This window comes from Myotis davidii, unplaced genomic scaffold (assembly GCF_000327345.1).
Source record: "Myotis davidii unplaced genomic scaffold, ASM32734v1 scaffold107, whole genome shotgun sequence".
Classification (NCBI taxonomy): Eukaryota; Metazoa; Chordata; class Mammalia; order Chiroptera; family Vespertilionidae; genus Myotis; species Myotis davidii.
In genome coordinates, this window is record NW_006383012.1 from 3750041 (window position 1) to 3773858 (window position 23818).

Below are 23818 nucleotides of genomic sequence, written 5' to 3' on the forward strand. Positions count from 1 at the left end.
CATTAGCTAAACAGTTACAAGTCATTGGTGTCTCTCAGTTTCTTGCCCAGCTTATTACAATCGGTCTTACTCACTTCTTTCTCACTTACTTTTACCGTCACTGAATCATTTCTTACACACACCAAGGGGAAACTTACACAAACAAAGATATTTTTCAATTAAAAAACAAGCATTAATTTCCTTCTTAATTTTTCTGAGCCATGTGGCTGACAGCATTAAAATAAAAAAACCAGTCTATCTACAACGATACCAAGTCCAAACGGTCAACAAGTTTGTTAGTGAGCATCAACTTACAATTATTGATTTGAAAGGCTTTCTTTAAAGAGAATGTTGGCTGTTTTAATTACATGGCCTAATTACATCTCAGAAAAATGGCACCCAAGACTGACATTATTATTTTAATAATGCCAACTTTGTCAAGGGCTTATTCAAATCTGTCCCATCATCTTTAAGACCACCCCTTCCAATGGAAACTCAGCCAGAGTTTCTAGAAGGTTGTATACCTCTGCTGCTTCTGGGCACACTGGTACAAACAAGGCAGAAATCTGTTCTCTCTGGACCTGGTTGGTGAAAACAGCAAGAGACTCCTTGGCGCTGCAGGTTGAGTTGGTATAAGTGAACTCCCAGCTGAAGTCTCCAAGGTCCGAGGGCTCTGAGTTGACCTTGTCCATGGCAATCTGGAGGCCCGCGCCCAGCCTTTGCACACTGAATGGGTGGGAGATGTTCCAGGGAGCCTGGAAGCCCACAGTGAGTTTAGCAGCCTCAAGCTGAGTCACCAACCCACTGGCAAAGAGTGTTAGAACTAGTATTGGGTGGGCATCATGGCATGCAACTCCCAAACAGAGCCCAGATCCAAGTGGAGCCTCAGCACCTGCCCAGGGAGCCATGGATAGTGCCTAACACCGGAATCACTGCAAAACTCAGAGACGCTCAGCCTCCTGACCACTCATGCCAGGAGCTTAAATGATAGTGCAGAGTTCCCTGAGGACCACAGCTTGGTTTCTATTCAGTGCCATTAATTAGCAGAAACCTTTTCTTTTCAGAATCTGTCCTAACACATCTAGAAGCAGCAGTCTTGCAGAGAGAGGCTTGGGCAGGGCATCGACGAGGTCCTGGTCATCGATCCAGTGACACCACTGACAAATGTTATGGTCCTGGGCAAAGCATAGAACCCCATTCACCCCCAGCCCCAGGATCCCTCTCTGCTACTTAACTAAGAATTATGGGAACCACCCAAGTGTGGCCTGGGCTGAAATTCTGACTCCATCATATATTAGTTGTGTGGCCTAGGACATGTTACTTCCTCCCCTATGCCTCCATCTCCTGATAGATAAAATGGGGGTTAAACTATAATGAGGTCTTCCCCTAAGTAATTTGGTAAAGATTAAGTGAAATCATACAAGTCCAGCATTCAGCACAATGCCTGGGCAAAGAGAGCCACTCCTCCATGCTAGATAATGGTGATGATGATGATGACAATGATTGATGATGTTGATTTCATAATAATGATAATTATCACTCACTACATTGATCTTATAATTTTTCTAGACTAAGTGAGCTAATGGCTATGAGAGGGTTAACTCACCCTGGCCTAGGACACTAGGGAGAAGCTTCTAATGCAGCGGTTCTCAGCCTGTGGGTCGCGACCCCTTTGGGGGTCGAACGTCCCTTTCACAGGGGTCGCCTAAGACCATCAGAAAACACATATATAATCCCATATTGTTTTTGTGATTAATCACTATGCTTTAATTATGTTCAATTTGTAACAATGAAATTGGGGGTCACCACAACATGAGGAACTGTATTAAAGGTTCGGGGCATTAAGAAGGTTGAGAACCACTGGTCTAATGAATGAACACTAACACTCAAAGCTTGATGTAAGGACCACCTACATCAGTCTCTTCTGAGAGTGAAAAAATACAGATTCCAGGACCCTACTCCAGACCCTCTGAACCAGTCTGAGGTTTACTCTGAAAATCTGCAATTAACAGACTCATTACTTCTACCTACACTAAAGCTGGAGAAGCTCTGATATAATCTGAAGTGAGAAGAGGAAAAGAAGAGCCGATAACTATTCTCTACTCATCTTCCTTCAGCAGCAAGCCCCAGAGTGTGATTACTGAGCCTTAGACTCATCTAAGGGGGCCATTTCCAACCCCCTGGATTCCTGGAATTGCTTTTCTCCCAACTAAATTCACCATAAGTGCTTCTCATGGAGCTTCAGATTCTTTCTCTCCTCTACTAGGACAGTTTGGCATCTATTTGTAAAGTCCCCTGAGTCTAAAGATATCCTTGATCTAATCCTAGGCAGAATTCCATGGTTTTTTGTTTTTTTTTTGGCTCAGTTGCTTACCATATATATGTGGCTTTAAGCAAGTCAGTTTAACCCATGCCTTAGTTTTCTCAACTTCAGAATTAGTTTAACAATGCCCCTCACAAAATGATGCTGTAAAGATATTGTGAAATTATATAATTACCTAGCACAGTGCCTCATGCTTAGAAGGAATTCAGTAAAGGAGTGCTCCCAATGGGTGTGTCATTGCATAAGTCATGATCTCAAAGCTAGGGTTCTGGGGACAATATGTTATTATACATTCTGTATCCCCTCTCCCCTCCCATATATAAACATCTTAAAATGTGTACTCCTGCTCTGTTTACATGTTTTCTTTCTCTGAGGAGCTTTGAGGTCAAGTGACATGTGTGTCCCTCTTTGGATCCTCAGATGTAGCATAGTTGGGGGCCTTTATATATGCAAATTAATAGTAATCATGATAAGTATAAGTATTTTCTTTTGTATTCCTAAGTGCTTACATGTGAACATGGTCAAAACCAGAAAAAAATACTGCTTATCATCAGCATTGGTGAGCCTTTAAGAAATAGACATAAACTGCTGGTGGGTGTGGATAGCTGGTTTTTCAATATGCATCCCAAAGCCTTAAAACATATGGATCTTTGACTCAGAAATCCCAATTTTGGAGCTTTATCCAGAACAAATAAGATTGTATGATAAGATTTTACTAAACTGGCTCTTTTTTTTTAACAGTCAAAAATTAGACACAACTTTTATGTCTAACAGCAAGGGCATGAATAAATAACATATAATTAATCTATATGAATGAAGACCAGACAGTCATTAAAAATGAGTGAATTTAGCCCTAACTTGTTTGGCTCAGTGGATAGAGAGTCAGCCTGTGGACTCAAGGATCCCGGGTTTGATTCCAGTCAAGGGCACATGCCCAGGTTGTCAGCTCAATCCCCAGCAGGAGACAGCTGATCAATGATTTTCTCTCATCATTGATGTTTCTATCTCTCTCTCCCTTTCCCTTTCTCTCTGAAATCAATAAAAATATATTTTTTGAAATTAGTGCATTTATACACTTAAGTCACTATGTTTTAATTGAAGAAGGACACTATACAATGACATGTATAGTGTTCTATTTTTATTGTGCTTTTTATTAAGCACACACAGTTGCATAGCAAAGATGACATACACTAAGCTCTATTATGGGAACTATGAGTATGTTTTCTTCTCTTTGCTTATCTTAATCTTCATAATTTTGTCTTAATATCTGCGATAAGGAAGAAAAGTAAAAGTTTTTATTAGAAACAAACCCTACAGACTGGCATTTGTGGAGAGAAAACATGGGGGTTAAACTCAGGCAGTCTGGATTCTCAGGTCAGGAGCCGCTCACGCTGGCAAGGTCACACTGCGAGGCACTTGGCTTACCTCTGTAGGCTCTAATTATTCTCTGTGGAGTTCAGCCCACCTCCCTTTTACCATCGCCCTCAGAGATGGAGAGAGACAGCAATGCTGTGGTCCAAGTAATGACCATCACTTGGAAACTGTTACCATAGTAACAGGCCCACCCACTTTGTACCAAGTCCTTCATTGACTAGAATGGAAATGCCTGAGATTAAAACCAATTGAGTGGGATTTGCAGGGACTGTGGCTGCTGGAGACGGCATGATATACTCCACTTTCTTTTCCAGTCCTCCCTCCTCCTAGGAGATTCTTATGCCTATAAGTTACCGGGAGCATCGTAGTTGAGTGGAGAGGCCATGTTGTTTCCTCCAAAAATGGTTTAGAACAAAAGTATGTCCATCAGACGTGCAGGGGCTGTTCTCTGTGTTGGTCAGGATGGTGCTTTGATTCTTAGCTACTTTATCCCATTGCTGCTTCCTAAAGAGCCTAATACAGAGGGAGGGTTCCTTCTGTCTAAGTCAGTTTCCTCGATGCTGGCCAGCCTGGACCATAGACCAGAAACGGGCGCAGCTGTTCAGCATCCAAGGTCAGATAAGATTGGCTGTGTCCAAGGTGGTGGGGTTTTCATAAAACCTCCAGCATTTTCCTAGCTGCCTCTCCCCCTGCTCTCCACTTCCATCCCTTCAATTTGTAAGTCAGTGGTCTGACTGTGTTTAGAGAACAATGATGGTTTAGAATGAGTGGGTTCAAGCTTCTCCAGAAGATAGGAGGTGGGAAAAGGTGTGTGGCCTACTGGAAGGGGGAGATGAGGCTGCTATGTCCTAGGGAAAAACAAAGGGAGAGGCAGCCATCACTCCCGCCCTCCCTCACTCTTCTGCGTCTCAAGGTGTCTTCCTAGAAAGATCAGCCTTAGGCTTCCCGAGGGACTAAGACTGTAGTTGAGCCTCTGTTTCATTTCCTATGAAATGGGGACATGGCAGGGGCAGAGACCTCTGATCTCACCAGCTTCTTGCCCTCAAATCCCAGGACTCTGGTGGCTTCATAACTAACCAAGTACACCACGCTCAGGGGTGGCAGCACTTTTTTTTCCAGGTCTCGCTTACAGGTTCCTAAAGGGAAGGTTACTGAAGACTTAGCACACCTTGTACACACCATCCCAGAAGTAAGAGCAAGCCAAAGGTGGCTATGACCTGTCAGGGTGTGAACATCAAACTTCCGAGTTGGTGTTCTCAGCTTTTGCAAATACTGAGTTACCTTCACTGAATATGAAGCTCCTGGTGAGTAAATGTTTGAGAAGCCGGAAGAAAGTAGAGCAAAGGTTGAACTTGTGTAAAGCAGGAGATCATAGTTCTTGGACTTGTAACAAAGCAAATTCCTTGGATACGAAAGCCACTCCTTTAGGTGACCACACACGCACTACGCCTAGAAGGCCGGGATGGGGAACTGAAGAGGAAGAGGTCCTTCCTCCTGGGACTCCACCTGTCTCTGATATACTTCAACCGCCTGTACTTATCCTGACCTGCTGAAGGCCACTCTTCCTCTGGCCTGTGATGCTTGTTCTTTCTCTCACCTGTTTCCACCAGGAATGTGTCTTTGACACCCGAGCAGTTGCTTTTGACAATCTGGAGTTTCCAATCAATATTTTCCAATTTTCTTCTGGCTACAAATATAATCTGAAGTTTAGCCAGTTGGGCTGCTCTAAATGCCAGATTTCAGATCTGAATATTTATTTTCTGGTCTTTGATCCTGCCTCTCAGGTAAAGACCACCCACAAAAAAAAAAAAAAGCCTTAGTTGGAAAAGCAAAAACTTCCAGAAAGTACTGGAGAGGTGGGGCAGCTGCCTATACTCCCTCTACTGAGTATACTGAGTAATCAAAGATACTAAATGATTAGCAGTGATTGTAATTAGTTCTGAAGCCACTTTTCAGAAAATGTTTCCAAAAGCACCTTTGTTCTCACAGTATCTCAAACACTGAGCGAATAAAGAATGTATTCTTCCCTTAATACATCTTTCTCTGCTAATTACGTACTTTTAACCCATGAGAATCATATGCTCTTCCATCTGAGCCAATCAGGGACCGGCCTGGCACTAAGCTTGGTGTCTGGGTGGCTTTTCTAAAGGGAGGCAGGATGTTCCTTTTGAATCCCCAACCTCCTGAGCTTTTTGTCCGGAGAGACCAGAACTCCTCCCATTTCCTGTCATTTCCGCTCTGCTCATGTTAAACTTCCCAACTAGCTCCCTAGCCAGGCACTGTAGCCAGTTGCTCTCCATGCTGTGAGCCTGGGGAGCCCAACCAAGGCTGCAACACAGAGGATGATGTCTTTAAACGCTTGGCTAGAGGGAAGGGCTTGGCAAGCATCCCCAAATAGCAGTGCCTGTCGAAGGTTTCTCCCACACCGCCCTGTAGGAAGCTGTGTAGCAGGATGGTTGGGAGTGCAGGTTTGAAATGAGGCTTAAGTTGGCTTGGACAAGTTGTAGACTGTCTGAATCTCAATTTCCTCATTTGTCATTACTCTGACGAGCTCAAGTGAGGATTAGATGAAATCATAGAGGTAGAATACATGCCGTGGTGCCTGTCATTAAACAACAGTGAGAGAGTAGTAGCAGTTTTATCAAGGGACTATTGCTTCAGTCAAGGTCACACACTCCATTGGATGGATGATGTAAATCTGGCAGAACAAACCATTGCTACTACAGAGACCAGAGGAACAGGTTAAAGACAGGGCCCTCTTCAAGTTCACCTGGAGCAGTTATAACATGCTCGCTGCTGCCACCGGTAACACCACCTTTTGCTTATATTCCATGGCACTAAGGCAGAGAACCTTTGGCTTAAATCAATGTCGTCCAAGAGAAAAAGAGTGTGCGCCACACTGTCTTCAGTAATTTCCAGAAGACACATTCAAAAGAGTAAACGGAACAGGTAAGATTACTTACCTACTATATCCCACATTCTTATTTCAACATGGAATCAAAAAGTTTTAAATTATGTATTTATTTCTTGATGATTGATTAATTCATTTTAGAGATAGGAAAGGAGGGGGGAAGGAAAGGAGGGGAAGAAATAGAGAGAGAGAAAGGGAAACATTGATTTATTATTCCACTTATTTATACATTCATTGGTTGATTTTTTGTATGTGACCTGACCAGGGATTGAACCCACAACCTTGGTATATCTAACCAATTGAGATTCCCATCCAGGGTCAGAATCAATATTTTTTTAAGTTGGGATTTTATGTTATTTTCTTCATACTAAGTCTCCAAAATTTGATGTGTGTTTTATATTTAAACATATCTCAATGCAGACTGGCCTCATTCAAGTTCTCAGCAGCCACACGTGGCTCCTGGTTACAGTACTGGACAGTGCAGGTCTGCACCTTCCCTCTGAGCTTCCCTTCTAACCTGCTGAGAGGTAGTGACGTTTCCTTAGGATTGTGGAAGGTTCTGGGAATTTAGAGCAGACACCTCTCTTGGGGGCCTTTACACTTTCCATCTGATTCTTAAATGCTCTTGAGAAGTTTTTGCTGATAAAGGAGTAGGTTGTTTGTGTCACTGTTTTAACCTTGCTGACATCATGACCCTGAGAAGATTAGTATTTATCTGGCACCCTGGGACCCCAAGGTGAGGCCACCTATGAGCACACCTGGCCACTCCAAGGGCTGGGGGTGGGAGGGTCAGTATCTCTTAGCCCATCATGAGCCGTGGCTTGTCAGGTGGGAAGCTAAGTTTGCAAGGCAATTTGCTGTGTGTGCATGTTGTTGGGGTTGAGGAGGGCACGTTTTGGGGGTTGCGGGAAGTTTTCTTGCAATCTGTGCAAACACCATTCTTGTCAAGCAAGTGCTCATGCTTGAGTAACACTTCCTTCCCACAAAGAATGAACAGTGGCCTCAAGAGCCCGGGTGCCCGAGCTGCTGCTGTCAGTGACTCCAGTTGAGCAAGACAAGCTGCTACTGACACTGAGCTATGGGTCCAGCTCCTCCCATGTGCACTGTGAAGCTGCATGGTGCAGGCTGACTGCAGAGCCCAGCACAGAGCAATGGGCACTCACAGAACAGCAGACAATAAGCAGAAAAAGCTGGGGGTTGGTGAGGGGTGGTGCGCAGCTGAATGTGTGGTGCATTGCCCCCTGTAGTTGAGTGAAGAAAGGTTTTGTGTGGGAAATGAGCTCAGTGGCAGGAAGGATGAGCAAGCAGATGGGACAGCCTTTTGAGAAGGGAAAAGGTAGCTCTTGTTCCACCCTTGGCATCAGGTCTACGTAGCTGGCATTGGGTCCTGCTTCCTCTAGGGGCAATGTTCTTCATTTCCTTTGAGTGACCAATGAAAGTCCCAGAGAGAAACACATACATAAATACACAAGATTGCAAGGGGTCTGTGGAATGGGTTGTACTCAATCATACATGCATGCTTGGGTTCTGGACTCAAGACTGCCTGGACTCAAAATCTGGCTCTGAGACTGAGCCAACTGTAAGCCACAACCTGGCCTCTTTTAACCTTTCCTCTTCTGCAAAATGAGAATAACAATTTTTTCATGGGGTCACTGTGAGGTTAAATGATTATGGACAGAGCTCTTGGTGCAGTGCTGCCATAATGTCCATGATCATGATCATCTTCAAGACCTTCAGAAAGGAGCTGGCATGAGGACCTTAGATTTCTACCCTGTATGATGTACTTTGAGTGCCATTAGCCCTTTGAAACATCAGATAACTCAGGAAAGGGTGGGTATGGAATGCCGTTAATTAGAATGGTCGATTGTGGCACCCTCGTTAAGAGTTTAAAGAACTTCGCCCCTTCCTTTCACATCTCAGGAGAAGGGTAAACGTCAGCCCTGCCATGTGGGAAGCTAAAGGTCGGTCCACCACGGCTTCCCTTTTGCTCTCTCTGTGCCATCGCAACCTCTGCCCTGCTCCACGCTAAGTGTAGGGAGGGACATCTCGCCTCCTTTCCTTCGGATCCATCATTACTAAGTTCACATGAACTGATGCAGCCCACCCCTCTAGGACTCTGCTTCCCTTTCTTCCTGGGATGTGTTGCCTGACTCTAAAGACTTAGCTTAGCTGTCAAAGCAGCTGAAGGTCCTTGTTAATAAGTGTTCCCTGTGCCCCAGGGGCCCCAGCTGCTCCAGATACCCTGTACTTTCTGTTTTTCTTCTCATCGCCATACTTCTTCTTTGCCCTCATCTGGGACGCTTACAATGAGCACTGTTGAATAACTATTCCCTCATCTAAATCTAGAGAAATATTCCAAAGCAGAGGGCTGGAAGTTGAAGAGGAATCTCTGGATTCTGAGGATTAGTAGGAGCAATTCCACTTTTCCTTAGAAGGACCTCATTAGCTTCATGCTGTCTGGAATCTACAAATGCCCCCCCATAATACCTTGAAATAATATTTGATGCCCTGATTGATTCATTCCCCTGTCCTCCCCTCCCCCCAACACACACACACACACACATACACACACACACACACACACAGACCCTGCTCTAAAATCTACTTTGCAACCAACTCTTTAAAGAAGGGCTCTTTTTCATAGACAAGCCACAAATCACCTGGCTTTACAAAATTGCCTGAAATTGTTAAAAAAAAAAATGTTTGGCCCCACTACCCCCATCATGGTCCCATGGCCAAGCTGTAGGATCTTGGGAGAGTGATGAACTTTTTCTGAGATTCCATTTTCTCATCTGTGCAAACTCTAACTCCCTGGCAGGTTTCCTGGAAGAGCCACATGAAGCCCTTGTCAAGGGGCCCAGCTCCCAACAGCCACTGAAGGTTTTGTCCTTGCTGACACCTCACAGGTCTAAGAGATCTTCTGGAAGTGTTTGATAAACTGGGAGGAGCTATACAAACACAGTGGTGTTACGTAAAGTTGGCTCACTTCCAAGGTCTGTCTTTTCCTGCTTTCAAAAATGGAGAAACGCTGCTTTTGAAGAGTTGTCAGGCCCTATCACCAGATGTGTAGCAACTGTTTCCAGGCTCTGTTAGAAAACTCTGGAACATTGGCCTCTGGTGTTCTAGAACTGCTGCCTATGAAATGCATGGTTCCTCTGTCTCTAGGAGAGGAGAAGGAATGTACACAAACCAACCAGAGCAGCATGTGTAAGTGTATCAGAGTGGTGGTGGCTATTGGGTCAGATTTTTCCACACCTCGAGCACCTTACCTATGAATGACCTGGAAAAATAAAGGTTGGCACTTTTTTGGGGCCACGGGATGCCTGATCTCAAAATAATTTTCTTTTTTTATTGAATTCTAACTGCATATGGCTGTGGGGAGAAGAGGAGGACAGACGGATATTTCAAAAAAAGCCTATCTAACACTTTTCCTTTTTATAGCTAACACCTTTCTTTTTTAAGAGCGATGCTATGGGAAACAATGGTTTATCAAGAGATGGTGTATCATGGTAGGGTGCTGAGACCTGGGTTCTGGACATTTCTCCCCTACTGAATCAATGACTTACCCTAGCTAGTTACTTCACCTTTTGGAGTCTCCGGTACCCTCAAGAATAAAGTTAAGGCTGTTGAGTCAGATAACGCCCCCTACGCTCCCATGCTCTTACTCATATAGGTTGTCTGGCTGTGATGCCATGCGGCTTTGATTTACACTTACTTAAAGGAGAAGTGGGACAGTGAGTAGCAATTCCTCCCACTGTTGCCAAAGCTCTATTCTTGGACTTGGCCTGCCAGCGATCTTGAGTAACACCTCTCTGCTACACTCTGTGTCAAGTTGTCCTCCCTACTGTAGGGTCATCATAGCCAAGAAAACCCCAAACATAGTCCCCTTTAACCTTTCAGTTGTGGAGCTCATTGAAGGTCAGGTGGCTGCTTGGAGCAGTGATGCTGATAGTAAGCTCCTAGTGCGGTCCCCAGATCAGAAACATCCACATCACCCAAAATTGCTAGGAAGGCAGATGCTCAGGCCCACACCCAGGCCGACGGAACCAGACACTCTGGCACTGGCTCAGTCATCTGGGCTGTAACAAGCTCTCCAGGGGATTGTGAGGCTTGCTGGAGTTTGGGAACCACCGCCTTGAAGCATCTTGCTCTGGAAATCGCTGCATCAGAAGGTGGTTCAACACAACTTGGCATTTGTCCAACCAAGTGGGACTCATTCTCCCAGTTTGTTAGCCACTTCTTAGAAGCCCTTTTTTTCTCAGGTCCTAAGGCAGAACTAGGGCTCTGTGATGAGCAGTGACCTTGAAGAGTTAATGCACCTCAGACCTGGAGAATCTGGCCTAATAAGACCTCTTTGTTAGTGTAGCAGCAGGAAGTGGTATTGGCTTCTAATTTTTATATTGGGCACCTGACCAAGTAGTTAGAAGAAACCTAATGTAGTATTTCCACGAATTTCTGCAGGCCTGGACCACAGAAAGCCTTCAAGTGCCTAAGGTCTACTGTGGTTAAATGAACACTTAGTCATGATGCAGTACCATCAGGGCAGAGGCAACGCGAATGGGTGTCTGTGTCGCTACCGCAATGCAGGTCTTGCCTCAATAACTGGTTGTGTGATTCTGAGCGATTTCTATCATCTGAAAAGGCCTCCATTGACCTCACCTGTAAAATAGATATTAAACACAATCTCCAGGGCCTCTCTCACCTCCACTCACCATTTTTGTTCAAAAATGATGCCTTGTAGTCTTCAAGATTTTGGAGTCAAGAATGGGGACTAGGGACTTCCAAATGGAAAGAGAGAGTAGGATATAGGCTGAACAGTGATGCAATAGCAATCCTACTCCTTCCAGGGCCTTGCTAAGCTGTGGGTAGTTGGAGCCAGGATTCTGCATTCTAATTTTGTGTTGACTGATTGACGAGAGAGAGAGAGAGAGAGAGAGAGAGAGAGAGAGAGAGAGACATATTGATTTGTTGTTCCACTTAATTATGCACACATTGATTGCTTCCTGTGTGTGCCCTGATGGGAGATCGAACCCGCAACCTTGGCGTATTGGGACACACAGAGCTATCAGGTCAAGGTCTGGATTCTGCATTCTAAATTCAACCTAGCTGAGGTTTGTGCCTCAGTCTAGACTCTAGAGTAATTTGCCTTATTTGGTTTTTTAGCGATATTCTAATTCTGAAGGGGTCACTGGCCTCTGCTTATTCCAACCTTAAAGTTAGAGCTTGAGTAACAATTAGAGTGGCTTCTCATTCTCTCACTCTCAATTCAGGGAGTGCTTTAACCCCTTCCCCAACAATTTTTTTGTTAAAAACGTTTCTTTTTCAGACTAATTTTTTTATTTTGGTTCTATATAGTATTTTTGATGCTGGTTATGAAAACAGTTTGTAATTATTTTTTCTTCCCATTTTTGTGGTTAAGAATAGTATTTCCTCAGAAAGTTTCTAGATGAAATTATTTAGAATGGTACGTATGTAGCTGGTTTTTGAAGGTAAAGTTTTAGACGAGTATACTCGTCGACGACTGAAAAAAGAACATTTTGTGAAAACGTGTATACACGTTTCTGCCGGGGAAGGGGTTAACCTCTGCTTTTCTTTAGATCTTCCTTTTCCTGTTGCAATCTCAAGGATTCTGCCCCCAAAACAGATGCAAAGCCCTACCGACCCTCTTTTTTCCCCCAGAGGTATGGGCTCTACAAAGGGTTTTGCTTGTTAAATCTTAGCTTTCGTAGCTGATGAGTTTTTTTTTTTTCCTTCCTCTTAAGCCCATTGCATAACAATCTCCTGTTTTAACCTTTTGCCAAATTCTACACTTCTCACTGTCTGAGGTTACTACGAGTGTTTGAACAGGTAACGTCTACCTTTGAACTTCTGTTGCAACAGGTTCAAAGTTTCCAGGGGAGCTTGTTGGCCACTCTCAGGACAGTACGCGTTGCCTTCAGGTGTGGCCAGTCCTCAGTGCTGTGGAAAAGGCAGAGGTGCCTGCCGGCAGTGGCAGTGCTAAGCCCCTAGAGCCAGCTGTGAGGGGCGCATTCCCTGCACCCAGGAAGTGAGCGGATCCTTCCAGGTAAGCAGCAGTAACTCTGCCTGCTCTAGAGTTTACGTGTCTATGGGAGAGCAGGGATGGGAGGAAAGTGGGACATGTGTCCATTCTCAGCCTAAGGCACTTTCAACATGAAATTGCGTTTCGTTGAGTAGTCATCTTAGCTGACTTATGTGGGAGGCACAAGAAAGAAAATCAGTCAAAACCGGGTGGAGACATTGGAGAGAGCTGAATGCTGGCAGGAGATAGACTTGGAAGAGAAAGTTGTTCGTTTTACTAAATACTATCAAAACAGACTGAAAACCTCTGAGGATTATAGACGAAGCCAGGATTTGGGTCTCTTCCATCTTCCATTCAGAAAGCTCTGTGTCAATATGGTTAGAAAGGGCATTCATTCATCAGCTGTTGATGGCAGTGTTCCCATTTGGAAGAAAGGAGAAGAAAAACCTTAGCAGACACTCTATTGGGTGCTGGGGTCTCTACTAAGTGCAGGACAGGCATTACCTCATTGGGAGGTGGTTGGTATCGCATTTCATAAACAAATCATGTGCCTCTGGGCTTGAACAGCGTGGCCTGGGCTCCACAGCTGAGATGTTGTGGCGAGGCAAGGGTTTGAGTCACGACCAGTGTGTTGCTACAGGCTGCTATTCGTGTGGATTGCCAAGCCTTCTGTTCTCTCAAATCTCGGGGCTGTTACTCCTGTGCACAGAGGACTGACTAGGAATGCAAGTCAGCTAGCCCCTTAGAATGACCCAGAGTGTTCTGAACTTGAGCATTTGGTTCTGGAGGAAACAATTTGAAATAAAGAGAGGCTCGTCTCTTCCTGGCTCTGAGCTCTTCATCTGGTTGGTAAAAGAAGACAGCACCCAGGGAACAGCCCGCAGCATTAGAGTGGCCGAGACTCCACGCCCATTCTGCTGTCCTGAGCTCTCTGCTGGGGGAACCTTCCTCTTGAAGGGGTTGAGTTGCTGAAGCTAAGCCAAGCCAAGTGCTCCTCCAGCCATGAGATGCACCAGAAGCGGGGTGCTACCCTCATCTTCCTGTACTTCATCTTCTCCCATGTCTTAGGTAGTCTCGGGGAGAACCAGGGACCAACTCCTGTTCTCCGAGATTGTGGCCAGGCTTATCCTGGTGTTTTTAGTCTGAACCTTTTAGGACCTCCTCTCTCAGAGAGAGAAGAAATCCTAATCTGGCTGGGAACGTGCTGTTAACTTCCGGTGTGCCTGGGAGGCGGGAGGGAGGAAGGGGGACAGGAAGGGGCAGAAGAACTCGTATTTCTGATTCTAAGTCTCAGAATGGAAGCTCCTGTGGCCACAGTCTTCGGCGAATCCAATGAGACTAGTACAGGTCCTGATACCTCTGCTAACCCCCAGACTTTCAGGAGGCCTGAACATTCTAAACAATTTCATAACAATACTCAGAAGGTATTTGCCTTTTTCACGGTCATCGCGCTATGTGTGTGTGTGTGTGTGTGTGTGTGTGACGCTGGGTTTTCCAGAAGCTACTAGATGCAAGCCAGATCAATCTGACAGTTCCTGGCACGTGTGCTTGTCTGGAACTGTGCTTTAATTTTCCAGGTTTACCTTGGGGAGGTGAGGGAGGCAGCAGAACGATTTTTGATTTAAAGTCTGGGGGATGAAAAGGATGAGCTGATGGGTCAGAGGAAGGAAAACAAAGTCTTTCCATTCACCCTGCCTTCCTGGCCTGGTGCATTGTGGCTTTATCAGCACTGCTTCGGCCTGAGGCAGGTATGCTGGGGATTGGAGAGGGGCTGACACCCCTGGGGGCTGGGCTGGCTTCCGATTCCCCTCGGGTGCAGGGAGCTCTGTGAGGGCTGAGTTGCCTCAGAGGGACTTCCCTGCTGTGTGACTCTAGCAGGGAGCAGCGTCACTTCCTCGACACACTGTCTGAGGGGCACCTCCTGTCACTTTTGTTTGTTTGATCTTTGTTCTTCTCTCCCTCCCCTCCGAGGTGGTCAAAGGAGGAAAGGGTGAGCAGTGGGATGTGGGCTGGCTGTGTCTCAGCCCTCGGGGCCGGGGTTAAGGCGTTTGACAAGCTGCCAGGGTAGGCTTGGCGCCTTCTCCCTCCTGGTCAGACGCTTCCACTTTCAGTTGTAAAAGAAAAACCAGGAAGTGGAGTCCCCGAGCACGTTCAGGAGCCGGGCCATGGCCTACTGTGGGGCTGGCAGACGGGGCAGAACGGGGCACCCTGAGCCGGGCCATCGGTCTGCATGGATGCTCTGAGGCCTCTCAGTCCCTGGAGGTCACAGGGGTGAGGGAAGAAGAACAGGGACTCACGTGCCAGAAGAACTTGGATCAGGAAGCTCCATCGCTGGAAACACTGAGGGATGCGACCCCCCTCCCAGGGTAAGGGGACCATGTGGAGGGGGATGTTTAGCAAGGTGTCTTGGGAGCGTGGGGCAGAGGCTGAGAAGGCATTCTGACCCCCAGCTTCAGCGGATCTAGAGCGGGCTGTGTCCCAGGCACGTGTCAGCACTTTCTCTCCCAGGTCTCTAGGGCCCTCCTGTAGACCCTCCTCTTCAGGACGGGGGAGTGGAAGGAGGAATGTGGAGCATGAGGTAGACTTTCTTCCTCCTGCCTCTCTCCTCCTGCCACAACCGAGACCTGGTTTCTGGGCCTGAGCATCTGCCCTAGCTCCCATGTGGGCTGGGGGTTACCCTCCATTTTCATGGAGGACTTTGACTCCTTCCTGGGGTAAGGGCTGCTGAATGACTGAGTGATGGAATTGTTCTGAAGGAGCTGGGTCTGTTTAAGGGCAAGGGCCAACAGTTGAATCTCAGATGAAATTCAAGGATGTTTAAGGAGCGAGCATTAGGGAGGGACTCCACGGTCAGTGCTTTCTGGCTTCTGTGAGTCTGAACCCTTGTGGAGGTTTGAAAAGTAGGATTGAATCGGTGGTTCCAACATGTAGGTGATTGGTGGTCTCTCACAGAGGCAGAGTCTTAGAAATAATTCAATTAAACATATTTAATTTAATGTTAAAAGTAAAAGATGGATTTAGTAAAAAATAGAAATAGAATCATTGGGTTTGCTTGATCGCTTTTGCTATATTCCAGCATGGGAGGCATGCTCTGGTGGTTCCCTCTAATTTACAAGGGTTTGAGATGAGCTTAAAATAATCTTGGAAGAGGCGTGGCATATAAAATGTGGTTGGTATCACTTATGTGCTTGGCACAATGAAAGGAACAAAAACTTAAATAAAACAAGAATCACAGATGCTTTTAGGACAGGCAGATCATATAGCCAAGTAAAGTAAATGGTACATAATAAGATGTTGATGGTGAGGACTCTGGCAAAATGCAAAGCAGGCATACCCCTGAAAAACACATTTCAATTTCTTTTCTTTTCTTTTTTTTAACAAACATTAACCAGACCAAACAGAATATATTAGCCAGGCATTTGACTTAGATCCTAACCTAAAACAGTAATCTCTCCTAGGCTATATTCTTACCCTTTGAGGACAAAAACACCTACAATAAAATTCATGCATCATTGAGTTCCTAAATGCTAAGTATACAGTGGGGCCACATATTCTGCAAGGGAGGCTGGGGATCAGGGGAAGGGAGAGCGTCAGAGAATGAATGGACAGAGGGAAGATGAAGCCAGTTAAACACCAGCTCATAGGAGATACACTTACATTTTTTCTTTTTCTTTTCTTCTTCAATACTCATCTGTGGACATGTTCATTGATCTTAGAGAGAGAGAGAGAAGAAGGGAGAGAGGGAAACATTGATGTGAGAGAAAAACATTGATTGATTGCCTCCCACCCATGCCCCAACTGGGGATGGAACCTGCAACCCAGGTAAGTGCCCCAATAGGGAGTCAAACCCGCAACCCTTTTGGTGCATGGGACAACATTCCAACTAACCGAGCCACCCAGCCAGGGTGATACACTCACATTTAATTAAGACAATATTTTTTTTTAAATTAAGACAATTTTATGAGGTGGATGGTTTCACCATTTTATGGTTGAGAGCGTAGGCTCAGAGAGGTATGGCAATTTTCCCAAGGTAACAAAGCAGCCAGTTGTCTAATGCTAACACCATGCTCCATCCACTCATGTGTGGAATTAGCCTTTCTTCAGATTTCCTAAAAATTGTATTTGTGATAAGATTTTCAAATATGGGAACCGGGGCAGGTGTTAAGTTTATATATTTATTAGATATTTTTCAGGTTGACATTTTTCTGGAACTACAATTATTACAGGACCATTCATTGAATATATTCTATGGGGCAGTGCTGTCCTGTTTTATGGGGCCTTTCTCATGATATTTAAAATGGTCCTGTGAGGTAGGTACTTTGTTTCATAGATAGAGAAACTGAGAGTTAGAAAGAAAGAAACTGGACTTGGTGTGCAGAGATTGGAGCTGGACTTTGAACTCTGATGCATTTAGTTCCAAAGGCAAGCTATGACTCAGTTTCTGAAGAACCTAGTTTAGTGCATGGACCAAAGAATTGGAAACTGGGAGAAACCCTCCTTTGACCATCCGCCCACTTTTTTCAAATCCAGAGAGGCAGAAAGGAGATTGGTGTCTGCCAGGGACTGGGAGGAGAGGAATGGGGAGTAACTGCTAAATGGGTTCAGGGTTTCCTTGGTGGATGACGAAAGTGCTTAGGACCTAGATAGAAGTGATGGTTGGCCAACATGTCAATGTTCTAAGTGCCACTGAATTGTTCACTTTCAAATGGTTAATTTTATGTGAATTGCACCTCAAAGAAGTCCTCCCACCTCCGGGCAGGGGAATTCCCAAGCCAGACTTTGGCAATATTTTAGAAACCAAGAGTGACGTGTCTGCTCCTGTCTGTCTCATATGCCCGGCCAGCGATGCACTGACCCTCATTTGGGATTCAGCCTGGGGTGAATCTTGGGCTGCACCTTGCAAGGGCGACCTGTCCCCGGCTGTCCTGAGTTCATCCATCACTGCCCATGTCACACTCTGCTGTAAACTCTGCTAGGTCTGTGTCTCCCCTAGGTGACTATGTCCTGAGGTCAGAAATGGGCCTTCACTCCTTCTTTCCTCTGGCACAGGGCCCGATATTTCCCAGGCTCTTCCTTCATTCATGTTGTTTGTGTAAATACATGAGTTTTGAAAGGTCAGGCAGCCCTTGTACTGCTATGGGAAGGTCATGGTACCCCCCTCTTCAGGGAAGCTGGTAGTAGATCTCTGGGTTCCCACTGGTCTTTCTACTGTAAGAGTTATGAGGTTGTGAAGGCTTGTAGGAGAATGCAGGGGTGGGGTAGAGTGAGAGGAGATGGGTGGGTTGGAGCTCAGAGGTGTACCATGCCCTCTCCAGCTACAAATCCTCTATTTAAATAGAAATGAGAAGTTGTTAAGACCTTTGCACATAGGTTGAAAGATGGTTATAGAATGAAGACCTTGATGGTCTCTTCTCATTTGGGATGTCCCAAAATAGAACATCTGATATTGACAATGAGTTGGAAACAGGTGAGTGGAAGGGGAGCTAGTTGACTGAGAACTCCTCATGTGCCCAACAGTGTACCAGAAGGTCCACCCAGTCTCCCATTGGCGTGGAGATTAGCACTGGCCCCTTCTTGTATACAGTTGAGGGAAACTTACACTCAGTGACATTGTCACTGCCTGCAGGGCCACACATCTAGTAAGTAGTAGAGCTGTTGTTTTGGTACTTGAAAAGGCAATGACCTTAAAAATTTGCCCTTGGAAAGGAGTCTATGGGCAATAAAGCTTATTTGCAAATTGGATCTGGTGACTCCTGACCATTGGCCAAACCAGGTAGCGTGAGGGCTGATTCCGCAGAGAGCCCAGGTAGCAAGGTCTCTTTCACAAATTCTTGCATCACCCTGACCTTATCCTGGCATGGTGACGGGACCTAGCACTTTGTCCAGCCTATCTTTTTACAGGCTCTCTTATCACATCCAGTAGACCTCTGATACTGGTTTTCCTGACCTCAGTCCTCTCATAAATCACTTGGTCAGCAGCAGGCTTGGGGAGCTTTGGGGGTGCAGGCTTTTCCTAAGGGAGGGCTGCTGGGCTGTGATTTGTGGGAAACCTGATGGTGATCCAGTTGGATTTGTCACTGCCTGTCACCAGCCTATCAATGAGTGTCTCAACAACTATCCCAGGCTACCTTCATGGACTAAGTTATTTGATCTAATGAGGGATTTCCTATTAAATACCACTCAACTCAACTGGCCAAGACTCTCTGGTGTTTGTGCCTTGAAATGACTCCAGTGGTGTGGTGTCAACACCAGGCCCCAGGCACTGTCTCGTTCAGCCTTCTTGGAGGCTTTTCCTTCCTTTCAACTAAATCAGAAATATCCTTTCATCATCCCGTCCCCAATGTCCTGCTTGTCCTGCTTTAGTGCCTCTAGCCATATTAGCTGTCACCCACATCTGGGTATCATCCTACCTAATTCAGTGACTGGTATCCATGGAAACAGTAGATGGGGACACCCAGAAAACATTTGAGAAGGATGGTTCGATGACAGTGACCCTGGCTGGACTCATAGCTGGGGGTTTATATGCCATTGGTGTCATCAATAGGGTCATCATCCTTGATTGATCCTGGGAATGAGACTATTGGCAATAAAGTCAGGGGATCTAGACCCTTGAGGGTGTAGACCTCCATACCTTTACTTTCACCCAATGCAGTCTACACTAGCCTCTCCCTTCTCCAAATTCATTAGCCCATGTCCCACACACTGAATCCTTCCTTCTCTAAGTATTTTCAGTGTTTGATAGACTCGTAAATCCTCAAAGGGCAGAAACTGTATCTTCTAAGTGTTTTTCTCTCTGCACATGGCACAGTGCTAGGCACACGTGGATCCAAGATCTTTGTTGGCCTTATTAAAAATAAGTTATAAGTCAATTTAAAGTGCAGAGAATAAACAAATCTCTTGCCATACACATACTCTCCAGTCCACCGGATGCTCTCAAAACTGGGGCACATCCCATAGAGCATGTGTTTACTGCCTGGATAGCTGGCTTTATTCCCTACTATGCACTCTGCTTGTGCTTTCCTCATGCTGAGCACACTGCCTAGCACATAGTAGGTGCTCAGATAGTCAAATGCTTGCCGAATGAGTGGACCTTGGCCTCATTTGGGTCAGACTGCTTAGCATTGTCCTTAGCATTGTCCTTGCCATGGCATGAAGCCCCTGACTGTGGCATTTCAGCGGAGGGCTCAGCCGATTCTGCCCCCCTCTGCATTGATACGATGTGACAGGTGCACATCATGGTCATTGCAGGATTGAATTCTGAGACCTGTTTTCTTCAACAGATCCCCTTCCCTAGTTACCTTGCTCTGAACTTGTGCCAGTAGTGAGCGAAAAGGGAAGGTGGCCCAGGCACTGTGTTGGGCACAGTGGAATCTGAGAGTCTGGCAGCCTCTGCCTGGAAGTTCTCATGGCCTAAGTTGTTCACAGAATCACAGGAAACCTCTCTGGGACCTGAACCCATTCCTCACAACCCTCCTAAGCTCTGGTTCCTGCAGCTTTTCCTGTGTGATTTGGCAGCAAAGCTATCCCCAAAGGATATGCACTGAAACCCTAACGATTTATTGCAGGGGTGCCTGCTGGCGGGCCAGGGCATCTGTCCCATGCCTAGCTCTCGCCCTCTCCCTGCCAGCTGCCTTACATGTTGGAACTATTAATGTGTGGCCTAGCAATTGGGCTAGAAAGAGTGACATGGGGGAGCTTCCTATAACTTTCCTGTGTTAATTATTGAAACTCTCACAGAATCTTTCCGTGGTGTGGAGGTGACTACTGGGCCAGTCTCCGGGGTTGAATCGGGATCTCCGTCGGTAATGCTGTCTTCTTGTCCTGCCTGGCATGGCCCGGGGAAGGTGGGAAGGGCCCCTTCTCCTCTGTCTTGGGCCATTCCCCGGTGTGTGTACTTCAGAGCAGGCAGGGCACCAGGCCCCGAGAGGAGGAGAGCCGCCTGTCCCTGGTTCCCTGGCCCTGCTTGGTGGGGAAGGTTACTATAAGTCACCTGAGCACCGCTGGTAAGTGGCTGGCAAGTTATCTGTAGGCTCATAGGTCAGGAACTCATGCCAGCCCAGCCTCTTTCCTCAGCAGCCTGAGGCCCTGGGACTGAAATGTGATCTCTGCTCTGGTTTCTTATCTGCTCAAGAAATGAATGAAAAGTGTTTCCACCCCCAGAGCTGCTGTGGGTCCGGCCTGCTCAGTGGCTGAGAGCACTGCACTCACCAGCGCTGGGGAAAGGCGAGTGTGGCTTTGGTGGTGGGGCAGCTTCAGTTTAGAAACAAAGCGAGGCTGTATTCTCAGGGGTGCTGGCAGGAAATGCCGCCCCACCCCCTGAAAGGTGGTGCAACTTCCTCCGTCAGCTGCTAAAGTCCAGGGCTGGATAATTTGGAGTTGTTCACTTTACGGTTTGTTGAGGATAGCATGCATATTTCAGATCCAGTGATAAGTGATACATACTCTCAAGTGTCACTTCCCTTAGGAGACCTACTCTGACCTCCTTGATTAACAACAACAAAACACAACCTTGATGAACCCTCAATCCTCCTTTTCTAGTTTATTTTTTTTAATTCCATTTTTTAAAATATAATCTAGGCATTGTTTAGGCTTGTTGTCAAACTCTCCAATAAAATACAGCCCCGCCAGGGTGGGGTTTTCGCTGCTGCTTCCCAGCCCCTGGAATGATGCCTGATACACACTCAAGCGCTCAAATATCTTTGGCTGATGATCGCACACTCGAAATTTCTGGAAAAATCTATTTATGATTTTCCCTCTCCCATCTGTCTTTTTCTATGAGGTGTATGCATTTAGCAACACAAAAACATGCACATTGTCTGATCACGGTTGTTGCTGCTTTTCTTTCTACTTTCCATATCAAGGCATACAGAACTTCTTTATTCTTTTCCATATCTGACAAGAGTTCCACTGTATGGAAATGCTATGATTTATTTGGTTACGCTCCTGTCAAGGAAGGCTCTCCTGGTCTCTGGCATTATAAACATTTCCCTTCCTTCCTTCCTTCCTTCCTTCCTTCTTTCCTTTCTGTTTTGTTGTTGTTAATCCTCACCCAAGAATATTTTTTCCATTGATTTTTAGAGAGAGTGAAAAGGGAAGAAATTGAGGGGAAAGAGAGAGAGAGAAAAAAACACAAAACAAAACAAAAAAACATCAACACATCAATCGGTTGCTTCCAGGCTGGATCAGATCAAACCTGCAACCCAGATACATGCCCTTGACTAGGAATCAAACCCGAGACCCTTCGGTGTGCAGGTCAATGGATAGCCACTGAACCACAGTGTCCAGGGCTATAAACACTTTTATAGATTGAATGATGATGAACAGAATAGCTGATACCTGAGATTATGCATCAAGCACTGTTCTAAGCACTTTACAGGTACATTAACCCCTTTAGTCATGGGGACAGCCTTCTGAGGCAGAGATTATTACCATTTTCCAGATTAGAAACCACACAGCCGGGATCTACCCCAGGTCACAAAGAAGATGACCAAGCAGGGTTTGAGCCCAAGTCATCTGACTCACATCCTTCACAGGTACCTTTCACAGCCACATGTGATGCACTGGATTGAACTGGTATCTTTCTACAAGAAAAATTACAAGCAGAGTCATTAGGTCAAAGGGCACACATCCTGAATTGTGGTCAAGGGCAAGGGGCGCATCTCTAATGAGGCTGCACCAAATTTATTTCCATGACTCACAGCACATTTTGCACTATTTCATCATGACTAACCTAAGGGGTGGGGAAAGGCATTTCATTTAAAAAATTTAATTCTTTATTGTTTAAAGTATTACATATGTCTCCTTTTCCCCCCATTGACCTCTCCCTGGTCGTTTCCACCCCCCTCCCAGCACATGCCCTCACCCCGCTACTGTCTGTGTCCATGAGTGATGCTTATATGCATGCATACAAGTCTTTTGGTTGATCTCCCCGCCCCCACCCCCTGCATTCCCTCTGAGGTTGGATGGTCTGCTCGATGCTTCTATGTCTCTCAATCTATTTTAGTTCATCAGTTAATGTTGTTCATTATTCCATAAATGAGTGAGATCATGTGATATTTATCTTTCTCTGACTGCCTTATTCCACTCAGCATAATGCTCTCCAGGTCCATCCATTAAATGTACATGTTTTAAAGCTATAAGCGAAGTTGAATGTTTTTCCCTAATTTTAAGTAACCTGTAGCTGAGATTTTCTCTCCTTAAGAACCAATGCTCTACCATACCAGGCTTTTATCTGACTGTTTAAGTTTTCTGAAACAGGATTGTTGTCTCAAATCATGTTCTCTTTTATTTCTTAGTAATGAAAAAATGACATTGGATATAGAAGAGTAAAGTGGTGTAAGAAAAGCCCTTAGTTCAGGGCTCTGAGGAAACTGGGTGAAGGAGCTTGGTATAGAATGAATATCTGGTTTTCATTCATTGCATATTAAGGAGAAAGCTATCAGACCGTCCAAGTATGCTCATGAAATGATTGGTTTGTAATGTTCTATTAACGTTTTGCTACTACATTGGAATTTGTCTAGAAATATTGACTATGTATTTAAGGACTGAGGTGGTTGTCTCCTAAATGAGGGGTGACAGGAATTTAGGGAAAATAACAATGGAGGCTGAATTGCAACTTTATGCCCAGCCAATGAACCCAAACTTTCATATACAGCCTCTTTAATAACAACAGGCCCCATGGAGTCATTATGAGTTGTGAAAACTTGCAACCTAGTCTCTAGGAGAAAGTAACTCCAAATGGAAGAATGTGTTAACTAATTGGGTGTGAGAACTTGGGGACGCTGGTCTCCCATTTAATGAGCTTTCTCTCACCACAGAATAAGCCCATACATGCAAGAGGACAGAGAAACCAATCAAATCCAAACGAGAGTGCCACTTGCTAGGAGGCAGACTTTTTAAAAAAATCTATAATTATATTTTACATCTCAATATTTCATAGAAAGTAATTAGTTCTTCAGGCCTCAAAGCAAAGATAATTTGCTTGAGTTCCAGAAACCCAGGGTAACAGAATTATTTATTTCTAGACTGGACATTCTGCCTACTTACCACTATAGGTGACTTTATTTGATAAGATTTTTTCTGTAGGTTCTACCAAGTCTGGGGCTGACTGATCCTGAGTGATCCTTGATATGTGTTAGAAATACATTTTTTTTGCCCTAGCTGGTTTTGCTCAGTGGACAGAGTGACAGAC

At 45.4% G+C, this 23818-nt stretch overlaps 2 protein-coding genes across 3 annotated transcripts in view; one reads left to right on the top strand and one right to left on the bottom strand.

The window, feature by feature from the left end:
• The window catches only part of LOC102775033 (guanylate cyclase 2G-like), a 38256-nt gene extending 34195 nt beyond the window's left edge, over nt 1-4061 (bottom strand). The window contains exon 1 of the mRNA XM_006778749.1: nt 4031-4061. Within this exon, the coding sequence (XP_006778812.1) occupies nt 4031-4061 (31 nt within the window). The remainder of the gene's footprint in view (nt 1-4030) is intronic.
• An 8356-nt stretch (nt 4062-12417) lies between these two features.
• ACSL5 (acyl-CoA synthetase long-chain family member 5) overlaps nt 12418-23818 on the top strand; it is a 38238-nt gene continuing 26837 nt past the window's right edge. Inside the window, exon 1 of one of the 2 annotated variants that reach the window (XM_006778713.2) lies at nt 12418-12651. Coding sequence is in view for 1 of the 2 variants with exons in the window: in XM_006778712.2 (XP_006778775.1) it covers nt 14975-14993 (19 nt within the window). In the remaining variant the exon portion in view is untranslated. Of the gene's footprint in view, nt 12652-14555; nt 14994-23818 lie in introns of those variants that run through there. The other variant, XM_006778712.2, reaches the window with a different exon arrangement.